The sequence below is a fragment of the Pyxicephalus adspersus genome, chromosome 6 (genome assembly GCF_032062135.1).
Source record: "Pyxicephalus adspersus chromosome 6, UCB_Pads_2.0, whole genome shotgun sequence".
Taxonomy (NCBI): domain Eukaryota; kingdom Metazoa; phylum Chordata; class Amphibia; order Anura; family Pyxicephalidae; genus Pyxicephalus; species Pyxicephalus adspersus.
In genome coordinates this window covers 90,624,553-90,650,332 of record NC_092863.1, presented here as the reverse complement: position 1 = coordinate 90,650,332, position 25,780 = coordinate 90,624,553, and the positions used below count along the sequence as shown (strand labels likewise).

At 36.9% G+C, this 25,780-nt stretch overlaps 1 protein-coding gene across 1 annotated transcript in view; it reads left to right on the top strand.

The window, feature by feature from the left end:
- ADAMTS12 (ADAM metallopeptidase with thrombospondin type 1 motif 12) overlaps nt 1-25,780 on the top strand; it is a 232,515-nt gene that overhangs the window by 149,207 nt on the left and 57,528 nt on the right. The window contains exons 8-15 of the mRNA XM_072416569.1: nt 236-379; nt 1,537-1,681; nt 5,254-5,346; nt 7,010-7,155; nt 12,267-12,436; nt 13,936-14,069; nt 23,610-23,730; nt 24,257-24,501. Of these exons, the coding sequence (XP_072272670.1) occupies nt 236-379; nt 1,537-1,681; nt 5,254-5,346; nt 7,010-7,155; nt 12,267-12,436; nt 13,936-14,069; nt 23,610-23,730; nt 24,257-24,501 (1,198 nt within the window). The remainder of the gene's footprint in view (nt 1-235; nt 380-1,536; nt 1,682-5,253; nt 5,347-7,009; nt 7,156-12,266; nt 12,437-13,935; nt 14,070-23,609; nt 23,731-24,256; nt 24,502-25,780) is intronic.

Here is a 25,780-nt window from a genome sequence, read left to right as displayed (position 1 = left end):
GTAAGTATTTCTGAACTACAACAGAGACATATCAGGTCTCCTCCCCTACTATGCAGGGTTGTGCTGGGTAATTCTCAGAATTAGGAGAATAGATGTCATCCTTTGTCAGGCAACCCAACTCTACTATGTATATTTTTATGTTTATTTTAGCTGTTTTGCCTGTTTGCCTGTAGTGTAGTTTAAATGGTTCTTCCTAAAAATTATTATGCATACTGTTTTCTACATTTTTTATTAGCTTTGGAATCCAGCATGACGGACAAGGAAATGATTGTGAATTTACTGGAGCACATCCATACATCATGTCTCGGCAGTTGCAGTATGACACATCACCACTGATATGGTCGCCCTGCAGTAAGGAATATATCACAAGGTTTTTAGAGTGAGTAAGTTCTTGTTTGCTGAATTTACATGCCCTTTAAATCATTATCACTACTTACAATACCATTGTACTATAATGAACCATATATCATTTTTATTGTTGCACAATTTATTGTTTTTTTCAGTGTTTTGCTTTAACCTTTATTTGCTTAGCTTTTGCCCTCTATAGTGATTCTCTATAAATAATAGAGATTTGTCTGAGGTCTCATTATTTGATTTCAGAGGGTCCATGTGTCATATAAAGTAGTGGGCATTATAGATATGTTCTGTTTTGCTCTTGGAATACAGGTAGATTTGTTCCCAATATGTCTCAGGTTGGTGAAATCTGTCCTTGCAAAGCAGATAATAACTAAAAACAGGAATAAATTGGCCCTATAGTTATCTTAAAGAAACTTAAAAGGCAGGAAATATAGAATGCAGACACACAGATGGGCTGCCTATATGTTCACATACCTGCTCTCTGTTGTGCAAATCTGGACTTATGTTTCTCCTTATGTCCTTCGTGCTTGGTTACTTCATGGATCAAACAGGCAAGTACAGGGGATACATGGAGAAGACTCCTTCAGCATTGAAAGACAGCATAGCAACAATTCAAAGTCTTCACTTTGAATCAAAGACTGGAACCTGCCAAGTGACTGTCCAGAGAGGTCAGTCCTTCCATGCTTGGAAAGACCCTATCACTACAGGGTCAACATACATACCTTTCTGGCAAAACTGCCTATTGAGTGGTCAGAAATATTGTGCCGTGACCCTTTTTTAAGAGAAAGGAAAGACTGGGGATCTCGATAAAGGGCAGGCACACTGAGGAAGGTAGAAGTATACACTAAGGTGGGGCCAAAGTGAGAAGCACAAAAGTTTTCTAAAGTTTGGCACTGTAAAGGGCCAGGGGTCCTGTAAAGCAGATAAGGCCTGTGTCCTAGATTTGCACTGGGGCTCATAGGTTTGCAGCTACATCAATGGCCATGTGATTATTTTGTTTTCCTTAAGAACTTATCAAATAATGACAATCAAATAGAGTTTGTCTACTGCTCGTCATACTCTATGTAGGTTAGACAAACACTGGAACGAGTTCCATTTACACAAAATTAATTGTTTTTTTCCTTAAATATTTGCCCTTGCTCTCAAATTTTCTAAACTGCCTTTGTTTCTGGTCTGCAGTCGAGGTTGGGGATTCTGTCTCGATGATTTCCCAGCGAAGAAAGATTTCAAACTTCCACTGATTGCTCCTGGAGTCTTGTATGATGTTAATCACCAGTGCCAGCTGCAGTATGGACCTAATGCCACTTTTTGTGAATTAGTTGATGTAAGTTTTGTTTTATATTCTCATTTTCTTTAGTAGTATTATTTTTCAAGCAGCGTGTGTGTTTTTTTTTCCCACCACAGGAAAAAAATGCCCATTAACTGATAATATTTATGAGTTTTTGTCATGCTGACAAGCTTTATTGATTCCTGTTCAATGAAAAATCCACTGTAAGCCAATTTTATGCACCACTATAAAATGCAATGACACATCAGTTTGTTTTTACCATCTTTCATATGATAAATTATACAAGTTTAACCTTTTAAATGTGCAACCCAAATACTGCAATTTGCATAGATATTATGACATATGCAGTACAGCCTGATATATGGATATTCGGTCTACAGGTATACATTTTAGTACCTGTTGTGCATGGTACATGAAAGGATTCTCTGGCAAATCTTTATAGTAGGACTACAATACTTTACAGCCGATTTGTGCCTCTTGAACCAGGATTGTACCCAGAAATTTGTGTACCCCCAGCAAAACTGCCCCAGGCATCACCCACTGGGAAAAACCATAACAGGCATTTGTACATTCTGATATTCGCAAACAGCGTGGGATTTGTTTTGTTTGTTTGTGAACTGAAACCACTAATCAAAACCATTTGCAAAAGCCTAAAAACACTTGATGAAGAAAAAAGCGGGGAAGACAAAGTTTTAGCAGATTAAACCAAACTTTAACAATGGTACTTTAGGGCCCTAGTTCAAGTATATGGAGGCAGCAGGGGTGTCAAACATGTCCTAGACACTGAATGTAACATCCAAAGTATCACATGGCAATGCTGCAACCTCCTACCGCTTGTCAAATGAAAGATAAAAAAGCATAACCATTAGGTCAATGTTAGAAATTTTTTGTAAGGGGTTTTGAGGGGGAAAATTGCGAAACTGCTTCGAAAAACCACTAGTATGAAGGTGCCCTAATTCTTTTTTTTTTTTTTAAGTTCCATAATAATAATAGTTGTTGTTGCTGTCTGAAATTTCCCTGAATCTTTTCTATTGGAGATACAACTGAAAGTAAGTAGAAATTTCCCCAAAATAAAGAGAAGTATTGCCTAAGTTTTAAAATATTCCCCATTTAAAGGTTCCCCCTCTATTTTTTATTTCAAGACAATCCTTAGGTTTTGGATTACCCCTCATTAACTGTCTTAAGAAACTCATAGTATCCTGATGCATCAGTAGTAAATAGGTTGAATGCATATTTGTAAAACAAGAGCTTATTTTAAATACATTATATTACAACCTCCACCCTCCAAAAGAAAATGAATTTATTCAAAACCATTATGGTTTTTCCATTAATAAAACCTGGTATCTGTGTAGCAAAGACAGAGTTAAAAGCTTCTTTCATAAAGGGAACTATTTGCATTTGAAAACATGTCAGAGTGTAAAGTTTGTTATCTCATTGTATGAAATATAATTAGGGCTAAGGCAAGATAAAGCTTTCTAAAAGGGTTTGTTTATTTCTCTGGCTGCACTAATATGCATTTTAAAGTACTATTAGCGGACTGTTTAATCAGATTAGCAGCTCTCCATAGTATTCCAGCAGCAATTACACACAGGGAACCCAGGGGAGCTTAATGACAAAAATGGAAAAGTACACATCTCTAGATATCCCGAGGTAATGAGTAACCTGTGTAATATCACTGCTGCAGTGTGCAGAAAAGATTTCCTGACACAAGTCTGATGTCTGCTCTCTTTATAAATTGTCATTAGATTTTTATTGTTAGGATATTTATTATTATTGTGTTGTTATAATAATATATTATTTCTATATTGAGGTTATCCACAATAAGGATTATCAATTATTAACACTGGATTGGTGCATTAAATGTGTTGGCACGATGTGTTAGCATTAATTTTGAGGGCAATCAGTCCAATGCAAAAAAAAGATATTTGTTGTGGTGTGTCACAAAATACATTTTGTTCTGTATTTGGTACACTGCCACGTTCATCTGAATTTTGGTTTTTGCCTTCATTTGTATTGAATATTGTATTTGTAATACATAAAGTATATAAATACTCCCACTGGTAATCATCCTTAGTTTTGATTCCGTTTAAGTTATTTTTTCCGTGTTGGCACCACCACGACATTTAAAGTGGTCCAGCTCCCTCCATGTGCACTGTATTAGGTGAATGCTTTGCACAGGCAACATCATACTTTATTTCCCAAGAAAGTGTCTCAATAAGTTAATTAATTTTTTTTCAGTCAGGTCAGACACACGCATCAATGAAAACTAGGAAAGCAGTAAAGAAGCAGAATCACTGTACAATATTACTTAAAAAAAAGTATTTAATAAGCCAATATGACTTCCTTCTATATACAGAAATATTTGCAACCATATTATTATTATTTATTACAATTATACATTACCTAGATAATAGTATTAAAAAAAATATTGAGTAATATATATTAAAAAAATGTGAATAAAAACACCTTAGTATCCATTTAAAGCACTGTCGAAGAAAAGCTAAGCTTTTTTTTTTTTTTTTGCCCCAGACTTACTATGACATGGTAACAGGCTAAGATGCATTTGAAATTTAGAAGCAGGATGTGAAAGCAGGTTCTTTTTTTTTGTACCCTAAACATAATCATACTAATAGAAAATATAAAGTTAGATTTGTTTACAAAAAATGGTATTTAAATTGTTGTACAATGCAACCTTAACCTATAAGTTAAATGATATCAGTTTAGGTAACTCCATCATAAGAAACACATGGGGTGAACCATTGTTGATGAGTTCCATGCATCTTAGCAATGGCAACGCCTTATTTTTCTCATGAATCACTTTTAATATTTTATGGGTCTGTTATCCATATACATTTCTCAGGGTCATAAATGAACCACATGCCTTAACTCCACATGTAAATGTGACCAAAAACAGTGGGATTTTTTGGGTACAACCCATTTTAAAATGGAAATTGTAAAGACTTACTTTATATACAATACATAGAAACATTCAAATGTGATCATAAATGAAATTGTTTTTTTACACTTTTACTTTGTGTGTTTCTTGACGCATTTCGCATAAATTGCTTGATCAGGAGAAAAACTTTTTAGAACATCTCTAATAAAACAGACCTTCATATTGGCACAGATCTACAAAAAATGTTTTTAAAACAAATACCAACACGCCTATATTTGTAACTTACCAATTGTCCATCCTTGGTCAGTATATTTGAGATATCACCATACATGGAGGGCATCTCAGGTCTGGGTTCCAAGATCACAACTTGTACCTAACATCTTTGGTCCTTTAAAAACCCAAATCAAATTTGGTCCTGTTATTAGAAGTAAGTATGTACCATATATATTGTGTTTAAATAAGGTAAGTCTTTGCAATTTCATGTATGTATTTTTAAAAGTATTTTATGGGTCTGGGTTAAAGTGTATTATTTAAATTTGGTCTTTTTTGGATTAGTAGTTTATATAATTTCCAGTAGTTTGACTTTCTGGATGACTTGGCAGTATACTATGCTGATTATAGTGATTATGGTGGATGCAGGAAAGAGTAATGTATTTATGAATATGGCAATAAAAAACAACAATGATAACAATGATTTATTTTTCCTGTGCAGAATGTTTGCCAGACTCTTTGGTGCTCAGTTAAGAATACATGTCGATCCAAGCTTGATGCCACAGCAGATGGAACCAGATGTGGAGATAAAAAGGTGAAAAAACATTTAGATAAGTGATTGTGAAGATGGCCCTTCACTGGGCACAAAGTAGATGTCACTGTCCCATTTTCATTATACTGTTCTTAGTTACAGATAAAAGCACCCACAGCGTTTTTAAGAGCAGAAAGAGCTCCACAATTGAAGGACAGGTCATGTGACATTGACATTATGAGCAAAACTGAAAGAATGCAGAGCACATTTGTAAATTCATGGCTTTTTTTATAAAAAGGTTGTGTGGCCATACTGCTGTCTTTTTTTAATGAGCTCCTTAATCTCCTCACTTGTTTTGGGTTGTAGAGGTCAGAGATCTCCTAGGGTCTGTAAGTTGCTGCCCTCTCTACTGCCAGTCCTCATACCCTGACCCATAGCTCCTAAGATTAAACATCATCTATAGGAGATGCACAATAGGAGCACTATAGTTATTTTTTTCCTAGCAATGATAAGGACAGGGTAGGTTTGATCCTATGATGCACTGGTCTGGCAGGATATCATCTGACCGATGTTGGCTGACCTCTGAGCCCTAATTACAACTGAAGAGCAAAACCTAAATACATTGGACAAAACTTAATGGAAAGCACAAATCTTTCATAATCAAGCATATGCAACTATAAAAATCACAACAGATTATGGCAGAAGCCCACCATTGTGACTTATTTGTTTTTTCTGGTATGCCATGGTGGTGGGTTTAGATAACCAAAGGAATAGCCATCCATGTAAAAGAAACTAAAATTGAGAATGCAGTTATTTTATTTTTCTCCATTTCAGACTTATTGCAGTACACTATTCTGGTACAGTTACCACTGGAGAGGAACACAAACATACATGGAACAGATAGTCCCTCTGTTGACTAGGGGATCTTTATGGGTGTAATTGTTCTTTATGGTAGCTTAATGAACAGCCAAGCTTGGAGTTTTCGTAATATCCTTTGAGACTTACCAAAGCTTTAAATAATCTTAAATTATTATGTGTTTTAAAAAACAGATGGCATGACATCATTTTAATATCATATTATTAAAATAATAAACTCTACTTTTTTGTATTTAAGAACCCTCCTAATTTTTCTTTGTTTTAATTTTTATCAAAGTGTGCATTTGCATTTAAAAACCTTATGTTTTAATGTTCTATAATGATTAAACATTAATCAACAAACGCTTTACAATGGTTTAGTAGATGTCTTTTGGGTTGCTTTTAGTCCTTCTTAACTTATTGCTCAAGCCTTACTCCCTAAAATCCATTGTTTCCATTGATATGGACTAGAAACCCTAAAACAGTTGTATGCAGGTTAAAATGAATTACTCCAACATATTAGGCGACATTTATGTTATATGCATTATTCTGACTGTATAGCTGACCAAAAAGCTGAAGAGATTGATTTCCTCTATTTTACAATGAGAAAAATGCTCCTAAGTTTTGAAATTTGTGAATAAATTTAGACGTTTAGATATATTTTGTTTAAAGTAGGCTCTTCTGTGCTTTGCATTCATTCAGTGGAGGGCTATTTGTGATTAAATTGAGACATTTAGATATATTTTGTTTAAAGAAGGCTCCTCTGTGCTTTGCATTCTTTCAGTGGAGGGCTTTTTGGTCCATTTCCCCAAAAGCTGTTGGGCTATACCTTCTCTCTCCCTCTCTATCACATTCTCTCTTTTTGTTCCAGTGGTGCATCAGCGGAGCATGTGTTGATGTGGGCAAACAACCGGACACTGTACATGGAGCTTGGGGTTCCTGGACAACATGGTCACACTGTACAAGAACCTGTGGTGCTGGAGTGCAGAGTGCAGAAAGGAAGTGCAATAATCCTGAGTAAGTCAGAACAGAATGTATGTATGCAGTCATTTTTTGCTGCCTATTTTTAATAGTAAGCCTATGTAATATTGTGTGAGCTTGTAATGAAAGCACTCCAAATCTGTCTTTTTCTTAAATCAAAAATATTATCACTGTACTATCACTGTGCAGTTTCCTGAGGTGTAATTGGGCTGAGGAAAAGAGATGAACATCTTAGGGCAGCCTGAGAAATATGGATAAGTAAGCAGGAAGAACATGTGTTCCCTAACCCAGCCAAGGCTGGGGATTTGCAAACTTTTAGGCTTAGACATGTCTAGTTGTCTGGCTAGATACCTGCATAGGAGAAGTCTCACTCTCCTACTCCATCAGAAAATGGAATCCCGTCGACTCAATTACCTTGGGATCGGTCAGAGGAGAGCTTCTCTTTTTAATGCTTGTGGAGCTGAACACCAGCTTGGGTGTTAGAGGAGGACTGATCAAGGAAACAGTTTGGAGTTTACATTAAGATTTTTCTGAAAGTAGTGACTTTTGGATACAGAGATTTTCTTGCGAGTTACTTGACCCAAGCTATAACACATTTTACATAATATCTCCAGGGATAATGGATCTCTCATAATGTTTTTTTGCACTCATCTAGAAAATGGGTCAGGCCAGAATCAGAGTACACTCCAACTTCTTACAGGTTAAAGGGGGCTTGCTGTTCTTCATTATCAGGGCTTCTAGCATCACAACAGCAACACATGATATAGCTTGGGTTACCACTACACAAGAAAATCTGACCCAAGCCTTTCCTATAGAACATGACTTACCCAGCTCTTTGGAAATGGGCTATTTCTTTAATCTTCCCCCCTGTGCAACACCCTTTGATTCAACAACCTGGAACCCAAGACATTATTGAACAACAGTTAGCTAATTTACATTCCCTTGTAGAAGAACATGCTCTTAACATAGGTGCAAAAGCTATAAACCTTGGAAAATAGGGCTGGTGAATCCCGATACGAGACTATAGAAGCCCTCCAGCTGCGTTTACTGAGGCCACAACAATGCCTTTTCATATACTTTATTATTAGGCAGTATTTATATAGCACCATCATATTGCACAGCACTGTACAAAGTCCATAGTCATGTCACAAACTGTCCATCAAAGGAGCTCACAATCTAATGTCCCTACCATAGTCATTAATGTAGTCCAAGGTCAATTTTTAGGGAGAAGCCAATTAACCTCACTGCATGTTACCAGAGGAAACACACGCAGACACGGGGAGAACCTGCAAACTCCATACAGATAACGTCCTGGCTGGGAATCGAACCTGGGACCTAGCACTGCAAATTTTATTTGGTATTATTCAGAAATTATAAAACTATTCAGGGATTATAAAACTAGTAATATTCACTATATATAATAATATTTGACCTTAGGATGTAACAAAAATAATATATTTAACATTTATGTATTTTTGCATAGAAAATGTACTTTTCATTCCAAATATACAGGCTTTTATAAAAAGCTGCTGCAACAAATTCAAAATTCCTCACTCCACTTTATGCATCATCATTGCTTAAACACAGTGGTGTCTAGTATGTCTAGGATTGCATGTTTGTGGTTGAACATTGTCCAAATATTTCATAAGTGCTTTTTAAAAGCGCATTTCAGGGATCACAAGCCAGGAAAACAGTAGAATGTACTGCTTTAGGCTATTCTAAATGACACATTGTATCCAGACCTTGATATGAGGTACAATGTCTAATAAAGTACAAATACACAATACAATTTGTACTATTTACTTTCCATTTGCACAAATAAAACATTGCAAGCTCCATCTTCATATGTGCCAGAGGAAATATATCAGCTGATATGCTAAATATTTAGGAATTTTAATAATTGTTTTTGTTATTACACAATTAGTGTATTTGTATGGTTCAAACATTAAACATGCTTTATAGCAGCGGTCGCCAGAAAGGTTATTGGGCCGGTGTGTCCCCCAATGGGGTCCTTCTGATCCCACTGATCACGTCCCCCATAGTCACAGCCCTTTGCTATTGTCCCCCCAGGATGTTTAGCAAGCAGGTCTAAGCCTGCAATGGGAGAGTGGGCCGGTTCTGGCATCATCACGTCACTCTAAGGGATTTAAAATTATGAATTTAGTGGTCGGTGAGGTCCGAGAGGTTGGTGATCATTGCTTTATAGCTTGTAAAACAAGGTATAATAATAATGCAAATCACTTTAAGATTTTAAAAGGTTACAGAGCTGAAGAACTGCATAAGGGTTACCACAGCTTTAATACATCAGCGGCATGAATGTAAAGCTCAGCATGGAAACTCAATAAAGGATGTCAGGAGAGCTGCACAGATGCTAGATTTTCACTCGAGACAACCACTGACATTTGTCTTGGGTAGCAAAAATCTAATGTCTGTACACATAAATGTTTGTGTGTGTCTCAATGGTAAATTTATTGTCTTGTGCGACATTATAAGTAACACTGAATTCTTTTTGAAGAAAGACAACTCAGAACCTCATATACATGAATAATGTCCTTGGTCCAATATGATTACAAAGACAAAAAAACAATAAATATTTATTTCTCCCAGTGTGGTTTCATACTCCAAAGATGCGACCCATCCTTAAAGGTTTAAATTGAACTTGACTTGTTCCAAAGGGAATCTATTGTAGTGACAATGCTGATGTTCAATTACTCTATTAATGATTACTTATTGGGTTTCTAGAGAAGCACCCTTTATTGGAATGGGAGAGTAAGGAGAAGTGTATACCACTCAAGATGAGTGGCTCATCACAGGCACCACATAAATACCCCTTGGTGCTTGTCTGGTTGGTTGCACTCCAGTATATTAGTCAAAAAACAAAACTACACTAAGAGCTGAAGCAGTTCTAGTGGTGACCCCTGCAACCATTAAAAAAAAAGTGATTCATTTTCCATCATGGCTTTTGTTTGTATGTCTTTTTATAGTAGAGTGCCCAACGATGTGTCCATAATTAAGAGAGGGGCATTATTAGTATCTCCCTTCTTATAGATAACAACAAATGTATTTGATTTTATTTTTCTGGAGGTTTTTTTTTGTCTTTTTTTACCTGCCATTTTGAACACACTTACTGTATTGTTTTTATAAAAAAAAAACAATGGCTTAACAGAATGTTGATAGCCCTAACAACTACACAGTTACCACATCTAAGGAATGGTGAGGTGCAGAATTACATTTTTGTTCTTGGCTTTACAAATCCGTTAAATGCAGATGATAATATAACTGATAATTAGTATTCCTAAACTTTCTTTTGCTGTTTTTCCCTAGTATATTCCAGTTAACAGTTTAATTACCTTTTATTAAAATGTCCTAATCAATCATCAATTCACTATTTCCTCAGTAGTTGTCTTCATCACCGTATAGATCATTCCTGGAGGGTGGTGAGGCCGCAAGCAAACCATTCTGTCTCTGAGCATAGACCACAACCAATGTAACACTGACATAATATATTTTTAAAGTGGTGGTTACTATAAGAATATCAATCATAAAAAGTGCAAGATAGAAAAACAATCCGTGAGATGCCAATGTGTCACACTTACCTGTTCCTCACTAAAGCACAGGCATCTCTCCCCTGCACATGCGGGCAGTTCTGATGCTGAACGTGCCTCTGTTTCCAAGCTTTATCAACTCTGTCCATGCTGCTGGCCAATCAGAAGATAACCTCCTAACCAGCCCTGGCTATGTAGCTAGCTCACAGACTCCATTTTGTGTTCCTGTAACAAGCCTTACTACTGCCTAGCTCCCTGGTTCTGTGAACTAGTTCTTGTACACCTGCTGCTTAATTCAGTGTTTCCTGTGTCCAGCTCCTTAGTTAACCCTTAGTTATCCAGTTTTTTGGTTTCAAGCCAACTTCCCTGTGCTGTTCCAGTGTTCATGTCTGCCTGTGGATATCTCTGAGTCTCCTGTACCTCCTGCTGTTTCCAGTGTCTCCTGTGTTCCCTGTGCCCACAGTGGCCCCTGTGTTATTGCTGTCTGTCTCTTGGATCCCTGGCTATTGACCCCTGGCGTGTGACCTGACCTCTCTTGCTTGCTGCCTGTCTCGCCCCGGGCTTTCTTTGACTATCCTTCTGCTTAGTGATTTGGTACCGTGCTTTGCCCACCTTTGTGTGCCCAGGGACTGCAACCTGGCAGTAACCAGCAGCGCAACATCCTCATCATCAGAGGCTTTGGAGAGGACCTGGTTACTGCTTAGACTCTGCGCCTCGGCCCTTCTCAGGGCTCACACCACCTCCGTTCAAGCCATAGCGCCCCCTAGTGGTCCTGTCTCTCCAAGCGTGACACAATGCAATACAGGAAAATTGCAAGCGGTACATTATTTCACATCTGAATGTTACTAGAAGACATCTTACTTCTGAAGTGAAACATACATTGGAAATGTAGTGATAGCAAGATTGCATATAAGGATTTATTACCTTAAAGAGAACAACTTTAAAAAGTGTGCTTAAAAGATTGGTGCACTCCCTAAAATGTTATTATACCTTGGCATTCCTGTTCTGTAGCATGTTAGTCTATCTGCAGAGAAAGTTTAAGAACATTTGTCTTTTGCTTTTTCTGATTCATCAATTCTGTAGATGCTTCATCTCAATTTTTAGTACTCCAGGAACATGATTACATGTAATCAGGAGTACATCTCTAATATGAGGAAGCTAAGTCCTCTTCTTCTACTACTTTGACCACCTCCTATCATAATTGGGGAAAAAGGTCACCTGCAGAGAGCCTACAGACAATCCCAGTAACTAGACCCCCTGTTTTTTTGGGCACAGCTTTCACAGTACATGGCATTTTGTTGGACATGTGTATTGGCTCATTATACCAGTGTGTACAGGTTGTTCTGAATCCAAATATGCACCTTGCAAATGCCAATTCACATTTTGAATATATCTACCGCCCTGTTATAAGATAAGCAGGTTTAATTGTAATAATGCCATCAATGAAGACTTTAATTTACTCTGTATATTAATCTGGATTTATACAATACTTTCTGGGTTCTTGTAGGACTATAGAATTATTCTGTGCTCGTTTTTTTGTATCTAATTATTCAGCTTGTAAAGATTGATGCTATTAGATTTTTGTTTGTTTGTTTCCTGTAGGCCCAAATTTGGAGGAAAATATTGTACTGGAGAACGTAAACGCTACCGCATGTGTAAAATAAACCCATGCCCTAAGAACCAGCCATCCTTCCGTCATATGCAGTGTACCGAATTTAATACTGTACCTTACAAAAATGAGCTGCACACATGGCTTCCCGTCTATAATTCAGGTAGGTCTGTGGGCACTAAAGAACAATGTCCAGGTAAACATTTTTCATGGGTTAAATAACTTTACCATAACAGCAAAATATATATTACCTATCCAATAATACTAAACCATATGACATAACATAAAAAAACACTATAACATCCCCTTTTCCAACCCATATTACCACTTTAGTTGCTGGTCCTCCAAGGCCCCCTCTTTAACTACCTCCCCTACACCACCGTGATATATATGCTACCAGCCGCAACCAACCAGCTCAGAAACAATATCACTAACACTCGCAGCCCTTTAATCCAAATACACTCCAACCATCCTTTATATCAACTAATTCCAGGGAAACTACACAAGAGATGGGTAAGGGGAACCATTTCAAAAGAACCAATTCCCTTGAGGACCTCACCACCTAAAAACAACCTAATCGCACTAATAGATGGATTTTGCCCAATGAATCACAAAAAATTCCCAATTAACCAGACAATGCTCTATTTCTCATTATACCACTACAATTATTTATGTACTGATAATGGATGCCGACCATCAGATACAAAAACAAAAAAATATTTATGCACAATAAATAAAAGCAAGCACCAGTGACCATTTATATTATTCTAAATTTCTACTAGTAGATTTATAGACCAAGGATACCTATTTGTTCACTTACATATATCTACTTTCACTTAAACTGTAAAAGTCATCTGCAGACCCCACAAAAAACTAGCCTATCGCTATTCTTTGGGTTAAAGTAGACAACAGATAGAACCTCAGAGAACATGCTAGATAAAAATCACCCTATTCCTGAACACCACTGTCATTGGAAATAAAAGTCAATCAGTAAAAAATCAGTAAACTAACTGGAAAGCCAAGATGTTATAGCTGTTACTTGAACTGGAGGTGATGGGAAATCTTCCAAATAGAACATCTGTTCCAATGATAACTGTGTCATCTGCGTTTCTCTATAAGGTGCTTTACTTTGAAGAGACTTCTTCTCACTCAATGACCCTGATTTATGAAAGCTCTCCAAGGCTGGAGAGAATACACTTTCAGAAGTGAACTGGGTGATCCAACAAACCTGAAATTGGATCTGGTCCAGGATTCAAAACATTTGCTAGCAAATATAAAATTATTTTTAAAAATTCATTCCATGTTTTCTGGATCACCCAGTTCAATTCTGAAAGTGTATTCTCTCCAGCCTTGGAGAGCTTTCATAAACCTGTTTAATCTCAAGGAACATGATAAGGAAGTCTTCCCAACAGGATAATGTCATCATATAGTAGATGTAAATGACAAGTGTTTTAACCCATCCCTATTTATTCTGAAACTAAAAAGAAAAATTTTAACTACATTTTAACCACTGCTTTAGTTGAAAAAAAATTTCTATGACATTCCTTGCACCTAATACAACTCCAATAGGTTAATGGAAGGATGAGGGTTGTGATTTACTAACAGTACATTTTAAGGAGAACACACTTTTTATTTATTTATTTGTTTGTTTTTTTGCTGCAGCAAATCCCTGCGAACTCCATTGTCGAACTTTAGAATCTAATTTAGTGGACAAACTTCTTGATTCAGTAATAGATGGAACTCCATGTTATGAGGGGGACAACCAAAAAGACGTCTGCATTAATGGCATGTGTAAGGTATTTGGTATGTTTCATTTATTTTACAGTAATTCTATTCAGTGTTTTTTTTTTTTTTTTTTTTTATTTCAAGTGGATTCTGCAGAAAGTGCCTGTAAACATTTTATTTCCTGCTACAAATGTTTAAAAATGTTATTGCCTTAGTATAAGTATAAAATCAATACGAAGAGCAATGAGGTAGTGGTTGGAAGAAGATTGCTTGTCTATTCAAAAAAATAGTGAACACAAACACAGCCTAATCTGAAAAAAAATCTGGTAAATTTAAAAAATAAACTGCACCAGGCCTAAAAATATCACATTTAAACTGCATTCTTTTGAAAAAAGCTAAAAACAAAGTTACATACACCTATAGGGAAAAAACAGCCTACTTTAAATACCTATTTGAGCTTGTTTATATATATATTGCATAGAAAATATTATTTTGTAAAGACAATATCACCTAAAGAAACAACATTTATAAATGTTTTCACCCAAGACTCGCCTAACTTAAATCAACATTTACACATTTTTATATCTTAAATTGACTAGATTTTTTTCTTACTATATTTGATGTATGAATCAATGTTTAATTATTAATTATACTACCACATTTATAAATTTCTAATCCCATTTAATGTGAAAAAAATGTTCGAAAAATTAATTTTGGGTAAAAAAGTGTCAATTTGAACATATGTTAAGAAAAAGGTGAATAGGCAGGTGTATAGTAGAAATGTAAAAGTTGCTAATTTGCTAACCAATTTTTTTTTAAATTAAAAGGAAAAATCCATTTTTAAAGCTTCTTTCTAGGCAGGTTTAAAATACGCTCACCAATGAAAACAGATATATATTGAAATCATATTGAATGTTTTTTTTTTTAACCTTAACTAGTCTAAGTATTTACGTTTGATTTAGTATCAGCATTGGTGTCATTCTTTACAGCAGCACTGGGACTCAGAAAGAAAGGAGCATTGCTAAGAGCCAATTAGGTGTGCTGCATGTACATGTGCTGATAAGGAGAGTTGTGGTTGGGGGAGAGACATTATGATATCAATCTGCTGCTTTTATTGGACAGTTACAGGATGGGGTTGAGAAGGTGAGCTAGCTGTAATTTTTAATTGCAGTGGGACTGCTTTCTAAGCAAACTATGTAAATCTCAAGACTGAAATAACAAAATATATTTTTTGTTTGACAGGGTAATCACCTCCCAAATAGTATCTGGCTTTTATCTCAGGAGATAATAATAATAAAATATCAAATTGAGTTGTAAAACCCTTTTAGGGCATTAGTTTTTAATAAGCCCACATATGCTTTGTCTGTACTTGTCTCTATTGTCTCATTTAGATATGTTCTGCTTTGTTGTAGGAAGCAGAGTTTGTATTTGTACTGTAATTATTTCTTGGAAAATAAGCTAATGGACAGTTACCTTCTAATTGAAACATAACATTGTGGAATGCTGTAGCACTTTGAAATGGATTTGCAAGATAAAAATGGAGCTGTTCTGTAATGTGTTGCTTTCGAACTGTGTTTAAGAAAAAGATATTTTTCAAAAATCACTGTGCTCCTAGAACTGGTGCAATTTAAATGAAATATAGACACACATTTTCCTATATAATTTTATATCAGTGGTGCTTGAAAGTTTGTGAACCCTTTACATTTTCTTTATTTTTATTTGAATGTGATCTAAAACATCATCTGATTTTCAAGCAAGTCCTAAAAGTAGATGAAGAAACCAAACAAATGAAACAAAAATTATTATATTTGGTCATGTATTTATTGGCAAAAAAAAGATCCAATTGCATATCTGTATGAGGCAAAATTAATTGAAAACGCTAGGATTATCATATAATTTCAGGGTCTATTGTTTTCAATCAATGGCATGACAATGAGGTGTAAGAGACCCTGTGTGAATAAACAAAGAGGGGTTCCAGCAAAGCCTGATCACAAATACAATAGATTTGTGAATGTGTGTCATGGCTCAAACAAAGAAGGTGTCTGAGAAGCAAAGAAAAAACATTTTTGATGCCCATAAACATGGAAAAGGTTACAAGGCAATCTCTAAAAAGTTTGGACTCCACTAATCGACATATGGGCAGATTGTGTACAAATCGAGAAAATTCAAGAACGTTGTTACCCTACCCAGAAGTGGTCTAACAAAGATAACTCAAACTGCAAGGCATGTAATAGTCCAAGAGGTTATTGGAAACTCAGGGTAACTTTTAACAACTGAACACACGGGTGAATGTTGATGTTCATGAACCCACCATCAGGAGAACACTAAAAACCAATAGTGTATATGGCAGAGTAGCAAGGTGAATGCCACTGCTTGCCTCTAAAAATATTGGAGAGAATCTACAGTTTGCTAAAGATCCTGTGGATAAATCAGAAAGATACTGGAAAAATGTTTTGTAGATGGATGAAGCCAAAATATGCTAAAATGAGTAGCATTACATTTAGGGAAAGAAAAACATTGCATTCCCGTATAAGAACCTTATCCCATCTGTGAAATATGGTGATAGGAATGATTTGAGCCTGATTTGATGAATTCTAGCCTGCACAGCTTGCTATCATTGATGGAACAGTGATTTCCGAACTGTAACAAAGAAATCTAAAGGAAAATGTCAAGGCATCGGTCAGCAAACTGAATATCGAGACAGTGGATCAACCATCCTAAACACACAAACTGTTCTACCAAAGAATGGTTAAAGAAGAACAAAGTGAATGTTCTGGAATGGCCAAGTCAAAGTCCTGACCTTAATCTAATTGAAATGTTGTGGAAAGACCTTAAGAAAAAGGTTCATGTGTGCAAATCCACCAACATCCAAGAGCTATAAAGTTATTCTGTATGGAGGAATTGATGTGCAGGACTGTTCAACAGTCGCCGCAAGCGTTAGTTGTAGTTATTTCTGCACAAGAGTGTTACACTGAATATTTGGAATGCCTTTAGCTTTGATTACAGTACACAATTAGCATGGTATTGTTTTGATAAGCCTATGCATATTGTACGGATTAGCATCAAAAGCACTTGCTGCAAAGAGGTACTTCTGACGCTTGTTTCAATTTCAGGGCACTCTTCCAACTTTAATTCACAAAAAACTCTAAAAACTAAGCAAATTCCAAGGTGTTACCCTTGCAGGGAATCAAATTCACCCATAGCATGGCATATAAAACACAATATTTTTTTGCAACTACCCCAGCATCATAAAAAGGATTGACTGGGGCCACACAATGAACAATACTAGTTTGAGAAATAGGGTATGAAGTTGACTTTTGTTTTGCTTTAATACACAACACCCCATGAGTGTTAAAGCAACACGTAGGTTAAATAAGCCCTAAAACATATCTTTCCAACATGTGGATTTCACATCTCTTCATAACCGTGCCAAGATTGGATTTCCATCTTTTACGTACCAAACTTACAAATGATGACGCATGAACCATTCGAGGAAGTAGCAGCTGGTTAGTTTAAATACACTAATGAAACTGGCCCTCCATTGCTGAATCTAATTCATATGCCACTAACCCAATTACAGGACATTCATCCTGAATACTTAAGTAAAGCATTAAAAACTCAACTGTCAGTTTTCATTTACTTAATCATCATTAAGTATTCCCTGTCTTACGTGTTTCATCTAAGTTCTAATGAGCCTCCTCTATAGTCTCCCCATGGGCTTGCATCCTTTCATGGCTGGCAAGCCCAACCATAGGCAATGCCAAGAAACATTGGAACAAGTGTTGAAACTGTGTCACAATTCATTTCACGTGTCACCTGAGGGCAGGCCACCAGATCTCTGTATCAGGAGAATTCAGATTGCCGTTGTGTTACTAGTTATGAAATATCCATGGCATACCACTTTTCTGGATGCAATTGTATAAATCTGTCTATTTACGAATCTTCCTTGTAGTTGATAATAAACAAAATAAATTCAACCCAAATTAAAGTTGATGTAAAATGGTTTTGTACTTAATCTATGTATTTATTTTGGATGAAAAAAACTAATCTTTGAAAACAAAGAAATATAGCATTTGCATGCTTTATGTTCTCCTAGAACCCAACGGGTTCCTAGAACTATCCTGTTGCTTACAGAGCTCAACTGATCCAGGTAAAATTTAAAGGATAACATGACAGAGACAAAATATCCTAGAAGTCACAACGTTATTATTGACCTATATTATGACTGTGATCTGCCTGCTGCCTAGCCCTGCAATATACATTTTAATATTTACTACTAGATGATAAGGTGGTTTAATATCTTGCCATTCAATCTAAGAATCAAGTGGCTGAACTGAACTTTGGACATAAATTCACCACCCTCATCTGATCTTACACCACACATGGCATAAAAAAACTAAAAAAAAATAATTTTTTCCTTATACAAAAGGGTTAGAAACCTTTTTAATTATATGTAAGAAATTTGGAGATAGGTTGGCTTTAGGCATGGCATTACCATATATACATTTCCATGTTAAAGTCATTAATTGGATTTACAGGTCAGCTAGTGAACCCATCAAATCAGATGATTCTTGCCCGACACAAAGGTATCTTGGCTTGTCTCGGGTGAGAATCTGATATGTGTAGGTCACCCGGCAATGGTTATGGATACATGAATGACCGCAATAGAAATGAAGTGAGGAGAGCACAGCATTCTCCCCTTTCCACTCTCTATAGAACAGAGTGACAATGTGTTCATCATCAGTAACTGGAAAAGATCTTTCATGATGATCATAATATTCTTTTTATCATGTACAGCGCTCATTCATCTGTCACTATTTTTGTCGCTGGAAACAATCATGAAGGATTGTTTCCAGCGACAAAAATTGTTGCTTGTTTCCAGCTACAAAATTTGAATTTTACTTTACATACTTTAGTTAGGTGCAGGGAAAAAATGAATTGCATTATGCATTGTACATGCTTCTGATTGCAGCAAGCAGCACAGGCTGTCCAATGTATGACCACTGTTTACTACTATAGCCATGTTCCTGCTCAGGACAACCGCTGTGACCGTAGATTTGTAATGTCAGGATTAATAAGCCATGTAACTGAAGCAATTTCAAGCCCTGCTGATTCAATCTATTAATTCTATTAAATACCAAACTTTATGGCACTCAGTGCCTTGTTCTCATATTTCTATGAAATTACTTTGTATGTCTGTCAGGTTGCAGATATACTAAAATCAACTAAATCCAAGTCCATCTAGGTTATTATCCTCTCAAAATGATTGTGTCATATGATGTCATTTTACTGATTATGTTTATAATGACTTTTGGTTTATGTTGATTTTTTAGTTTAGTTTGTATGTTTCATTTTTTTTATTTTATTACTTTTTTTTCAGAGGAATTAAGTATACAATGCAAGGTAAATCCAAGCGCATACATAACAAATGGTTTGACCAACATACAAACGATAGCATATTACAATAAAAACATAAAAAGATAAAAGCAAGATCGGTACAATCATAGAAAAGGATTTAGGAAGGAGGAAATCACTGAGAAAAATTGGTTGCAAAATTAAATTATTTATAATTGCTGGTATGTTTCATTTTTATTCTAGAATCACACTCGGAAACACAAACATTCATACATACATACATACATACATCAACATCAAAACATCTAGAATATATTAAAGGCCATTTGGAACCCGTGGTGAGCTACAGCATTCTTGACCACATTCCCATCCACTCTCATTTGCACAGGAACCATGTAAGGAACTTACCCGTCCTGTGAGCCCGCGGTGTCCCTGGGGTTCCCAGCCACAGAGGGAGACGCCGCAGTAGCAGGCAGCATGGCCGAGGCTGCTTCCCTGCCCGCAGCTTGTCTGTCTCTGCAGGCGGAGGGATCCGCCCTGGCCAAACTACTGTTCAGCCAGGCAGCAGCCCTTGCATCCCTTTAGATGTGGTTAAGGATATTCCTGCTGTCAGCACTCCTTTGTAAGGTAGTAGTGCACGCCCTAGGGGTGCTGTGGGAAGAGGTGCGCGTGTTACTATGCGTCCCTCTTGTATCCCCCGAGGGCGTGGCACTCGGCTGCCTCGCCCCGGGGCGGGACATAGTTAGTTTGAATTCCCTGCGGCCGGATTTACCCAGTCTCCTATCAGACGGTGCCAGGTGGCGCAAGGTCATTGGTCATCCTGGCCATTTAAAGAGAGCCTGTCCTTTACACCATTGCCCGATAAAGCCTCTGTTAACACAGTGTGCTTGGGTGTTTGGGTGTGTGGTTTAAAGTTTATCTGTTTGTCATTACCTTAGTGACCTGGTCTGAAACTCACCTTGCTTGAACTCTGCCAGCCCTGACCTCGGATTGTTACTGACCATTCTGCTTGCTGCCTGCCCTGACCTCGGATTGTTCTTGGCCTGCATTTGCCTTATCCTCCTGTACTTCGCTTTATTGGACTTAACCTTTGCTGTGCTGTATGATTTTGAATAAAGCCTGATTTAAGGGTATCTGGAGTTGGTCGTGGTTTGTGTGCCCAGGCGCATTACAAACCATTTTTTTTTACATATGGCTGTGGCCGATCGTGGTGAGGTTCACAAAAGCTAGGCCATTCTGCACTTTTCAATGCTCCTGGTTGTGGCAAACCGTGCAGTTTAGTGACACGAGTATGAAAGGGCTCCATATTTGTACTCAAGACTTATTACCATTTTTTCTGCGCAGTTGTACAAGTTCCTCTCCTGTACTGAAATTGATTTACAGATTACCTGCACACTGTGAGTTTTATTTCCCTAGTGGTTGAACTTGATACACTTATGTCTTTTTTCAACCCAACTGTCTGACTATGTCACTATGTTACTATGTGGGCCCATAGGTGTTTTCTTTTCCAATGTTACTATGTATGATCATAGGTGTTTTCTTTTCTTATGTTACTATGTATGATCATAGGTTTTGTTCTTTTACTATTTTGGATTATAGGTGTTTTCTTTTATTTTGTTGGATCATAGAAGTTTTGACAAATGCTGAGCATTGCATGTGGACATTTCCTAGTGCAGCCTGAAAGCAAATGCAGCTTGTCTAGGAACAGCCACTCTTCCAGATTAACATCCACCCATCACGGCATTATGATATTGTAAACCTCCTCCCAAATACCAGCACTTCTTGCATTAGGGCTGAAGGTTCTTGATGGGAATAATGAGGCAAGGTGATGGGATGTTCTCAGAAAGGTATGTGCTGCATCCTGCTGACCCCTTCTATCTGCCCACATTGTTTGCAGAAGAAAGGAACTCCATGATGAAGCCATTAGGTTCAAAGGCAAGGAATGAAAGCAGAAAGGTTTTGCTTAAAATGTAATTGGCAAGGTAATGAAATGGAGACAAAGAGAAGGCTTATTCAAGCTGATTAAACTTTAGATGTAAATCTGAATCCCAGCCTTCCTTTCAGTGTTGCAGAGTTGTACTGGTTATCTACTGTATCTAAATACTTACTTTTATTCTACTGTACACAGTCAGCTTCTTAAAGTGTGCATTTAAAGCTGCAGCAAGTCGAATAGAAATGAAATCCTGCATCACCAAGCCATGAGTTTCTCAGCCAGGGTTCCACCAGAGTTTGCTAGGGGTTCCTTAAATAATGAGCAGTTTGTGCTTCTTGGTCAGTATAAGTAACACTAGTGACTTTTTTATGTAAGGGTAACATTCTTCCCAATGGCCAGTAATGTAAGAGGCATTCCAACCACCACACTAATGTACTATGTGAGCTATGGGTATAGAAATTATAGCCGGGTTCTTCCGTGTTTAAAAAGGTCAAGAAACACTGGATCAGGGAATACATTGATTGCATTTACATATTGCAGAGCTATTTCATTTGCAATTCATTCTGCACATACAGATTCCCCAGTGAATGGATTGGTACATTCCCGGTGCTTTCTTACTGACCTATTTTGGCTCACCTCAGTCCAGAAACAGTGAATAATCAATTATACATTTTCCATGTGTTAGGTCCACATGGACTGTTTCCCTAACGTTTAAAATAAAAGGTTAAACCCCCATGTTCGAAATTCCTTTTAACTCCAATGGGCCAGTCCATAAAAGAGCGTTTTCTTGGTTGTGAAGAAAAAGCATCCTGCAGTGTTTAGCAAGTGTTAAAATCCTCTTAAATGCCTAAAACACTTAAAAATACATATAAACACTCTAAACAACCCACTGGCATGAATTGGGTACTTTTGGGGTGTTTTATAAGTTTTGGGGCATTTAGAGGCTTTTGTAAGGTGTTGTTCCTTATTCTAAGGTCTTGTTTAGACCTAAGGATCTTAAAGCTTTTTTGAGCGATTTTACTGCTCAAAAACAATTGCAAAAAACAGTTACCATTAGACCGAATAGGTCTGTCATTATCTTTCATTTGACAGGCAAAGGTAGGCAGCATTTCCATGCAGTTTTCTGCAAGCTCAATGCAGCATCTGGGTATTTTGCTACCTTTACCACCTCCATAAATTTAAATCGAAAGTGTTTACAAAGCCCCTAAAATCTTGTTACAGGCATTTGTTAGTTTTTTTTTTCATGCCTAGTGCATTTTGTTGTTTTTTAAATAGGCTTTAAAAAAGCCTACACAGTCATATGCAACTGCCTATTCTAGTGTTTTCAAATGTCTACAAAAACAAGGCATTTTTGCCTAAAAATTACCCCGGATGCCTAGCTGTGCATAGTAGATGTTCAGGAACCGTAACACCCACATTTTTTACCGCAGATCTAAACAAGCCCTAAATCTTCTCTGCAACATATCTTGCTTTAACACATCTTTAAAAACACTTAAAACTAATTCAAAAGCTGTATGGTCATTTATGAGGATTTAAATCTAAAGTCAGTGTAGTCTTACATAACTCGACAGAAGTAAGACAGAATGGGCCTGATTTAATAAAGGTTTCCAAGCCTGGAGAGGATACACTTCATCAGTGAAGCTGGGTGATCCAGCAAACCTGGAATGGATTTCCTAAAAGTAATTTACTTTTTGTTAGTAAATGTTTTTGATCCTGGACCAGATCCATTCCAGGTTTGCTGGATCACCCAGCTTCACCCTCCAACCTTGGAGAGATTTAATAAATCAGGCAAAATGTTGTAACATTGCATAGGCATGTTGAAACAATGCCATGGTAAATGCATGCCATAATCAAAGTCAAACAAAATATTAGAATGTGTGATTTTTTTATTGGCCAGGCAGTATATATAGTATGTTATCAAACTAGTGCAAATACCCTGAACACACAAGCAATTGATTCAGATACCAGTGGCCTTAGCTTTGTAAAAAGAATGGATGGAGTTACCGTTCACCTCACTAGTAAGTATTACTATTTTTTTATATAGGGTGCTTGTAGTTTTCTAGATTTTCACGCAGGTTATTGTTTTCTAAAATACCTCCAGCTTCTGCCTTGGCATATTTTGGACCTCGTGTTTTGCATTGCCTTGAATAATTGGCTTGCAATCTGTTTTTCGTCAAGCGATGTGACGTGTCCCAGAAGGAAGATAAGGTTATATTTAAATGCAAAGCTGAACTGTACTTTATTCCACTCAATACTTTGAATCTAATATAATTGTGTTTTGGTATCACTGCAGCTGACAGCCTGTAACATTATTTTACTTTAGAGCATTGGCTGTGACTATGAAATAAATTCAAATGCCACGGAGGATCGATGTGGGATCTGCCTTGGAGACGGCTCAAGCTGCCAGACAATCACGAAAACATTTGATCAACATGATGGATTCGGTAATTATTCTTTCCTTTTTTGCATTTAATACATAGGCAGCATTTGTTTTCCTAGCTCAAAGGTATAAACAATCATATAAAACTAAAGGAACTTTTTAAAAACTTTAAATTATATTTTCTGTTTGGTCGTGGCCCCAATTGTAGTATAGAAGAATCCTCACATCGAGTACTAGTGGATGTTTTTTTTTTTTGTCCTCTGTCTGCTGGCAATCTTTCTATACCCAAATAAAGTAAATATCAGGGGTTTTGATTAAAGGATAACATTTGATGACTTATAAGCATTGTATTTCAGAGTAGTACTTGGCAGCCCAAGGCACAGAGGTGGTTCCATAAAATCCTAATGCTCACGGAAAGTGGCCTGAATAATATTGGGCATCAATTAGCCCAGCAGGAGGGAGCTGTGTGCCTCTGTCTGGTAGTGATAAAAGCTATATCTTTTATTTTAACAGCTGAAAGACAATATATTGTTATCTACAATGCGAGTTGGGCTTTACTTCTGCTAATTAAAACCTTTCAATTCATACAGGTTACATTGATATTGGCATTATTCCAAAAGGAGCACGAGCAATAAAGGTAGAAGAAGTGGAAGCTGCTGGAAACTTCCTTGCGATAAGGAGTGAAGACCCAGTAAAATATTACTTGAATGGGGACTTCATAATACAGTGGATGGGAGATTATAAATTGGCCGGGACAATATTTCATTATGAGCGCAGCGGTGATCTGGAGAACCTCACCGCCCCAGGGCCCACAAATGAGTCAATCTGGATACAGGTAATTAGGAAACACCTATTAATAAAACATAATTTTAGCATCTGCTGAAACCTCTTCAAGGATTTTCGTTATAAAATGATTGCACTTACACAGACTCATCATTTGGGATAGCCTTTTAGTAGTCAGAGGTTTATTAATATGTACACTGAGGGCACTTGGATAAACCAAGTTTATTGATATTCTGCCAGCTAGAAATGAACTGTTTGAACAGCTTCCTGTAAGATATTCTAGCTCAAGGCGATCTTCATTTGCTAAGTAGCTTTTATAAATATTTTTCAAGGATTTATCACACTGTTTATGGGATTGTGTGCAAAGAATAAAGAAATGCTATGGCCTTTTACACAAGGTCTCTTCACAAAGCACCTTTGTGCAAAGACAAGGTATCTGTACAAAACATGTCAGATCTAACATTGGCTAAACATGAGATATTCATTACCTTAGGATGTACCTGTCATGTACGCTGGAACAGAACATTACACAAAGGAATTCATTAACATTTTTTGTGTAATTTATGAATTTTGTTTACAAGGTAGGTGATGGTATAAAGAAGTGCATGGATACAGAATCCTAATATAGCCATGAGCACTACTACTCCACGGGCTATAGCAATTATTGTTACAAAAAAGCACTAAAACTTTTACAAAGTGTGATGTCTGGCAAGTGGGCATGACCCCAATAAGAGTCATAAATCCTATTGTATCCTCTCTACTGTATGAAATCCTATTTGGCATTCCGTGTAAACATATGGGCAATGGGCCCCAAGCAGTCTACTAAATTAACCAGATTACATGGAATCTGAAGCAACCCCTGTAGTAGTTTACTGTTTGGTTTATGAGGTTATATTGATATTCTATCAATGAATGGGTGTCATGGCCTACCCCCCAAATATGGCTATCACCTCAAAGCCCTTATAAAGCAGAAAGTTAGGCTGACATCATCACATGATACTCTCTACATTGTGGCACGTTCCTATGGAGGCAGTGATCTTAATGGTTGTAATAGATACCCCCTGTTTCCATTCTCTGTGGCTTCCGGTCTCTACCACTCCTAGGACCACAAAACTAACTTTAAAATTGCCAGTAGATAGTACTGAGGAGAGAGTGCACACCTAATCCCTTGTCTATACACTAACCTTGGAAGTCCTCTGCTCTGAACACTTTACAGCAATCGGTAAACAATGATATGACTACCGAAAAGCACTCAATATGTTTATTTTTAAGTCCAAAAAAGATATTAGGGGTCTAAGAGAGTCTAACCAAACAAGGGACCAGTGTTTGAC